Source organism: Gavialis gangeticus, unplaced genomic scaffold, assembly GCF_001723915.1.
Source record: "Gavialis gangeticus isolate Ggan-Ray unplaced genomic scaffold, GavGan_comp1, whole genome shotgun sequence".
In the NCBI taxonomy this organism is placed as follows: Eukaryota; Metazoa; Chordata; order Crocodylia; family Gavialidae; genus Gavialis; species Gavialis gangeticus.
Genome location: NW_017729000.1, coordinates 24,397,717 through 24,404,830, shown reverse-complemented (window position 1 = coordinate 24,404,830; position 7,114 = coordinate 24,397,717). Strand labels below are relative to the sequence as shown.

Genomic DNA, 7,114 nt, shown 5'->3' with positions numbered 1-7,114 from the left:
TACCTGACTGTGTGGCAGCCATCACGCACAATAATAACCCTTTCCCCTTATCTAGCTCTTTCCACCCACAGGCCTTTATAATCACTAATGAACTGAGGCTTGCTACAACTTTTGAGGAAGAAAAAATCAACCTTAATCAAAAAGCATCTTTCAGCCTCTGTTCTTTTGATTTCGGTAAGCACTGGCTCTCATACAGCATGAAACACTCAGTTCAATGGAAAAGAACAGGGACTCAGTCCTGGTGCTGAGAGGCATTGATTGCTCTGACTGAGGATGTGCTGTAGGATTCTATCCAGCCACATGTTTTCAAAGGGGACAGGCAAGTGCCCAGCTCAGACTAGGCCACATATCTTCACGACAATGGGGTGTGTGGGCATGTGTGGTTTTTGCTAACCTACCAGCAGGGATCTTCAGAGCAGCCCATTATGGTATAATATCCTCTCGTTGGCCGTAGAAGAAACAAGCAGCTGGTTCTAAGTCTGTGGCTTGCAGGGAACCATTGCCTGTAGAATACAAACTGCTTACATCTTTGCTGCTTTTGTTTTCCTCTATAGTAACACACGGACTTTTGAAACAAAAGGCCCAGACTTCTTTGTCTATGTTAAACTGCAGCAAATATGGAAAATGCATTTCAGACTTCACCATTCAAGAACCGTTTCCTGTTTGGAGATAAAAATATGCTGGGTAAGCAGTGGCTCAGGGCAACCAGGATGGTGCAATAAAATAAGGAATTGACTCATCTCTACAAAGCAGCATATTTTCCCCACTAACTGTCCCTTCCTCCTGTGCTGGTAATGAGAGATGCCTGCTGATGTATATGGAGTCATGAAGAAAACAACAATAAAGTGAATGGGGAAGAAAGTGGGGCAGATTTTTGGCTTTTGCAAATATGTTAGGTGGAACTACCTGCAAGTCAATGGAGATGCACTCATTTACAGCTGCAGCGAATGTGACCCAGTATATTGAAACAACTTCAATCAGTCAGATGGATTGCAGATTGGCTGAGGGGTCGCACTCAGAGGGTGGTGGTGGATGGGTCATATTCGACCTGGGGGGAGGTGGGTAGCGGAGTCCCCCAGGGCTCGGTCCTGGGGCCTGCGCTGTTCAATTTCTTCATCAGCGATCTGGATGATGGGGTGGAAAGTAACCTGTTTAAATTCGCTGATGACACCAAAATCTGGGGGGAGGTGAGCACGCTAGCAGGGAGTGAGAGATTGCAGAGGGATCTGGATAGGTTACAGGGGTGGGCTAACAGGAACAGGATGCGTTTTAACACGGACAAGTGCAGGGTGCTGCACTTGGGCAGTAGGAACCAGCAGCACACTTATACAATGGGGAACTCCTTACTCGAGAGCACGGAGGCAGAAAGGGATCTTGGAGTCATTATTGACTCCAAGATGAACATGGGCCGACAATGCGAGGTCATGGTTGGCAGGGCTAACCGGACCTTGTCGTGCATCCACAGGTGCATCTCGAGTAGAGCCAAGGAGGTGATCCTCCCCCTCTACGCGACGCTGGTCAGGCCACAGCTGGAGTATTGTGTCCAGTTCTGTGCGCCCCATTTCAAGAGGGATGTGGACAACATGGAGAGGGTCCAGAGGAGGGCCACCCGCATGATCCGGGGACAACAGGGCAGACCCTACAGTGAGAGACTGCGGGACCTGAACCTATTCAGCCTCCACAAGAGAAGGCTAAGGGGGGACCTGGTGACTGTCTATAGACTCACTAGGGGGGACCAGAAGGGTTTGGGGGAGACGCTGTTTCCCCTAGCGCCCGCTGGCATAACAAGGAGTAATGGGCACAAGCTGATGGAGAGGAGGTATAGATTGGACATCCGCAAAAACTACTTCACAGTTAGGGCGGCTAGGAGCTGGAACCAACTTCCAAGGGAAGTGGTGCTGGCCCCTACCCTGGGGGTCTTTAAGAAGAGGCTGGATGCCTACCTGGCTGGACTCGTTTGAGTCCCATTTCTCTTTTTGGGGTTTTTTGTTGTTCTCCCGCCCTGGCGGGGGGTCGGGCTAGAAGATCTACTAGGTCCCTTCCGACCCTTAATCTATGAATCTATGAATCTATGAAACTTTTTTTGATCTATTGCCATAGAAATGGAGACACTGTGTGGTATCAGCTACCCCTCGGGTGTCTGTCATGCCCAATGAGCATGTGTTCCATTGCATACTACCTACTGACAGCATTGCAAAGAACTGGCTTGTCAGTGCATTACTAGGGCACTGTTTCTACCTAGTTCAACATCTAACCAGGTAAGGGCTCTGTAATCATTAGAGCTAGCTGAAGACAGCAGGCTGGGAGCTGGCTGAGGAGGGAAAAGTAGACAGTGGTTACCTTGGGAGTTTGGGCTTGGGGGGCCTGCAAACTGGGCTGAAAAATATGTTTCTGGCAGAGGACAAGCCATTGGCCACAGCAGGAGGACTGTGAGCTAGGTTTAAAAATCACAAATTTTAAACAAAAAACAAATACAGTTTTTTTCAGTTGTGTTCCAGCATGAGAAATAGTAACTCATGTAAAATATGAAAGCTGAGATTCACACGTAATACCATAATCAAATCAGTGCTCACATGCCCACTGCACTTCACTTTGAACATTTGAACAATCTTCACCAAACAATCAAATGTTTTAATGTTTCAGGCTTAAGTTAACTAACTCCTCTTATAAAAGCAAAAGTCTCGATGTTTAAGCCGTAACAACTGGCAATGCCAGCATTTTTTCTTCTTTTGGACACACATCCTGATTACACAAGGTCACTAGTTCCTTTTCTGTCTTTTTACTGCGGCAACATATCCTTTTTTTGAACACAGGGAGCACACAGGAATTTGAGAGATGTTTTTGCTGGGACTTCTATCTGTCTTGCTTTTCTTCAGCCAAGATCTTCAAGTAGCTCCGTACTCATATGAGAACTGCTTAGTCCATGGAAACTTGGGGGGAAGGATGAAAATGCTATGCTATAAGAGAAACTTGTCTCAAGTTCCAGCTCATCTTCCTAGCAACATAAAAAGCTTAGACCTGTCTGAGAATTGGATTGCACGCCTAAGGCAGAATGATTTCAAGAACATGAGCCTGTTGCAAATGTTAAACGTTTCTCAGAACCAAATAAATGTCATTGAAGAAGGCACATTCATTCACACAGGCAGCCTGGAATTCCTGAACCTCACTTCAAACCAGCTGAGAATTCTTTCCAGCTCTACGTTTGATGGATTGGTGAATCTTACTGTCTTGCTACTCAGGAAGAACAACATTGACAGGATTGAGCTGTCGACTTTTGACCATCTGATAAAGTTAAAGGTAATTGATTTAACTTCAAATAAGTTACATTTTGTGAAAGCTTTGGATGCTGTGTTTAAGGTGAAGTCTTTGGAAATGCTGCAAATTAGTGAGAACAACATAACAAATTTTACAACCAAAGATATTCTTTATGTGCCCATGAGGCTTCATGAACTGGATGTATCCCACAATCCGATCTCTTTCATTGATGTTACAACCGATGCTTTGCACAGTCTTGTTTCGTTGAACTTATCCTTCTCTGGCAAACATAACCACGTTATATGGCTTATACAAGATCCATGTCTCCTGAAAGGGTTAAAGAAATTATATTTAGGAGGAATATTTATGACACCAGGAGACATATCAACTGTTCTCCAAAAACTGAGCTGCTCTTTGCTTGAGGATATCCACCTAAATGATTTGAACTTGACTGATTCTGACAATCTCATAGAGGAGGTCTGCCTTTGGCAGCAACATGTCAAGGCTCTGAATTTACAAGGCAATAGATTCAAAAGCATTAGAGCAACTGTCTTTGAAAACTGCACTCAGCTGAAGTACTTGGATATGACACACAACAAGTTACAAGTGATACTGTCTACATCTTTTCAGTTCCTGAATGCTTTAGAATTTTTGTTCCTGGCAAACAATAAGTTCAGTGAAGTACCTATTGTGACTTCAAATATAACATCACTAAAAAGCTTGGATCTCAGCTTTAACCAGATTCAGAAAATTACCCCAAGTGACTTTGCTGGTCTGAAGAATCTGCAGTTTCTCAATCTAACTGGAAACCAGATCACTAAAATCAATTCAGAGTTATTTCAGGATTTGGATAATTTGTTGGAGTTAAATTTGGGAATGAACATCCTTTTGGAAATCTCACAGCCTTTCTCAGATAGTTTATGGAAGCTGGAAAAAATAAACCTCAAAAGAAATAAGATGAACTCCATCAAGAAAGGCACTTTTAGGAATCTGACTTCCCTGCAATTTCTCAACCTGGTGGACAACCAGATTAGCACAATAGAACCAGGAGCCTTTGAAGGGCTGAGCAGCCTGCTAACATTGCTTCTTGGCAGCAACAGGATCACCAGGAACACTTTGCAGAAGGGCATTTTCGAAGGGGCAAGCTCAATAGTAGAGCTTCAGCTTTTTAACAATTACATCTCTTATGAGTCAGCTGGAAAACTTGACAACCCTCCCTTCATTCTCTTGAAGTCTTTAAAGAAACTTACTCTGAACAGCCAACGTCATCTAGGGCTTCAGAATTTCCCATCTAACTTCTTGCAAGGTCTGGAATCATTAGTGTCAATCCATGCTGGCAACTTGGACATCAGCTCCTTGCACCCAGACACTTTTAGTTACACCCCTGGGCTCCAAGAACTGGATTTGAGCAACAATCTGATCAGTCCTATTAACCTGGACCTTTTCCAGCCTGTAGCAAACCTGACAGAATTACACCTCAATAAAGTAGGGCTTCAGTCACTCAGTTTTCTTCTTCATGTCAACTTCTCTAAGCTGGCAGTGCTCAGAGTAGCTACAAATGAGCTTGATGTTATTAAACCGAACCACATTGCAGCTTTGCCATTTCTTACTTTCCTGGATCTCAGACACAATCCTTTTACCTGCTCTTGCAACAACAAAGCATTCCTCAATTGGTCCCTTAATAACTTAAAAACCCAGGTGATCTATTTGTATGAGTACACTTGTGCTTTCCCACCCAGCAGTAAAGGAGACAAGCTGTGGACCTTTGATTTCTCCTCCTGCACTGCTAATCTCGACTTCATCTTGTTTATAACTAATTCAACCCTAGTTATTTTGCTGATGATTGTCTGCCTCTTTTATCACTGGAGGTGGCAGGGGATTTATGCCTACCATCTATTACTTGCTTATATTTATGACAACAGGCACAAAAGAAAAAGGCAGCATAAGAAATACGACTATGATGCGTTTGTCTCCTACAACACAGAGGACGAAAAATGGGTGATCAATGACCTCCTTCCCAAGCTGGAAGATGAGTACCACTGGAAGCTGTGTCTGCACCACCGGGACTTTGAACCAGGAAGAGCTATCCTGGACAACATTGTGGATAATATCTATGGGAGCAGGAAAACTATCTGTGTCATAACCCGCCACTATCTTGAAAGTGAATGGTGCTCTAAGGAGATTCAGGTAGCCAGCTTTCGCCTCTTTGATGAACATGAGGATGTCCTGGTCCTGATTTTCCTGGAAGACATTCCTGCTGGTTATCTATCACCCTACCATAGGATGAGAAAGCTGGTAAAGAAAAAAACATACCTTGCATGGCCCCAGGAGAAGGAAAAGATTCCACTCTTTTGGCTTAAACTCCATATGGCCTTGAAGACAAGCGAAGGGAAAGTGGATGAAGATCCTATTTTGTCTGTGATTGTTCCAGATGAAGACCAATAAAGACAGTTCCCAGTAGTAAATGTCTCTCTATGGCATGCCTAATGGTCTTATTCTGTAGTTTTTAGCTACATCAACCTTACAAAAAGTATTGTGAACTTTGAATGATCTTTACTCTAAATATTAAACTCTAATTTTTAGGGTATTTTCTACATTTTTTTAAGATGTAGGATAAAAGATCGATTACCAGTGGTATTCAGAACAGGAAGAAAAGTTTCATATTAATCCTCTTCCATACATATACTTAGTATCAGTGTAATTATTAATTATTTAAGTAAGAATTGCAATTGTTTCCTGAAATATTTATCCCCAGTCCTGATGTGCTTATCTCTGTTTCAAAGTGCTTATACCAGTACTGGGTATTTCTCTTCTCAAAGAGGAATAGCTATTTGAGTAGGAGATTGTCACACTAAAGGCCTGGACAGATGACACATTTACAACAGTGCTATCAGTCTACACCAGTGAAAAAGAGGAATGAATAAATTATGTAAACTCTCATACAAGGTAACTTTTCCCAGTCCAGTGCAATGTTAGCGGTGTTGGTTTCATCTGTCTACATCTATCCAAATGTAACTGATTGTCAAAGGCAAACAGGCTGTTATCTGGTCCCTGCCACCTACTGATGAGTGTCATAATAGCCCCCTATTACATGAAGCTACCCCAGGAGAACTCTCCATCTGTTTACTCCAGACAAAGTAGTTTCCATTTGCATGCAAAATTGAAGTAAGCTATAATGGCGTAAATGTGCCCTCTGCCCAGTCCCTCTACCACTTAAGCACATTCTTGTTATTACATAGCTACTCTGACATGATGGTGAATATAAGAATCAGGGAAGAATAGAATAGAAGCTTGTGACTAGTCATATTGAAATCTTAAGTACTTAATGGCTTTGCCAGATAAGGGCTTTCCTTCTTAACTCTTCAATAAGTAAAAATATTGTGAGTCAATCTATGATTTTATGGAGACCACTAACCAGATTGTTTGATTTAAAAGAATCAATGAGACATGTTTTAGATTAGACTACTGTCTAGCATTTTGCATAGCATGTTCAGTAGCTACTTTCCTAATTTTATTTGAATAAGTTAGAAAGGATTTGTAATTAAAATAATGGATGATGTCGCATTTGGGAAAAGCTGAATGGATGACATCTACCACAGAAGGGATTTCAGGTGAATTTGTCTCTGTGGGCCAGCTACTCATATGAAATAGTAATATTGCCATGCAAGGCTTAGTTCTCAATAAACAAGCATGATCTAAGCAATTTTTTGAGCCTGGTGCAGTTATGAGTTGTGCATATGATATGGCAGGTGGGGAGGAGAATGAGGCATACCACTCAGGTGGGAAGGACAGCCAGCTAAGTGGCCAACTGCAGCAAGATTGCAGTGTTGGACATGTGGCAGAGAGAGGGGTTTGTTAT

The 7,114-nt window shown here is 42.7% G+C and overlaps 1 protein-coding gene across 1 annotated transcript; it reads left to right on the top strand.

Annotated features, from left to right (window-relative positions):
• Positions 1–2,812: 2,812 nt before the first annotated feature.
• On the top strand, positions 2,813–5,842 carry LOC109290058 (toll-like receptor 13). Its single transcript, XM_019506442.1, has one exon. The coding sequence runs from the start codon at positions 2,836–2,838 to the stop codon at positions 5,698–5,700; it is 2,865 nt and encodes a 954-aa protein (XP_019361987.1). The 5' UTR covers positions 2,813–2,835; the 3' UTR covers positions 5,701–5,842.
• Positions 5,843–7,114: the final 1,272 nt, after the last annotated feature.

Coding starts and splice junctions, on each gene's coding strand:
- LOC109290058 (XM_019506442.1), top strand. CDS start 2,836: ATGTTTTTGCTGGGACTTCTATCTGTCTTGCTTTTCTTCAGCCAAGAT.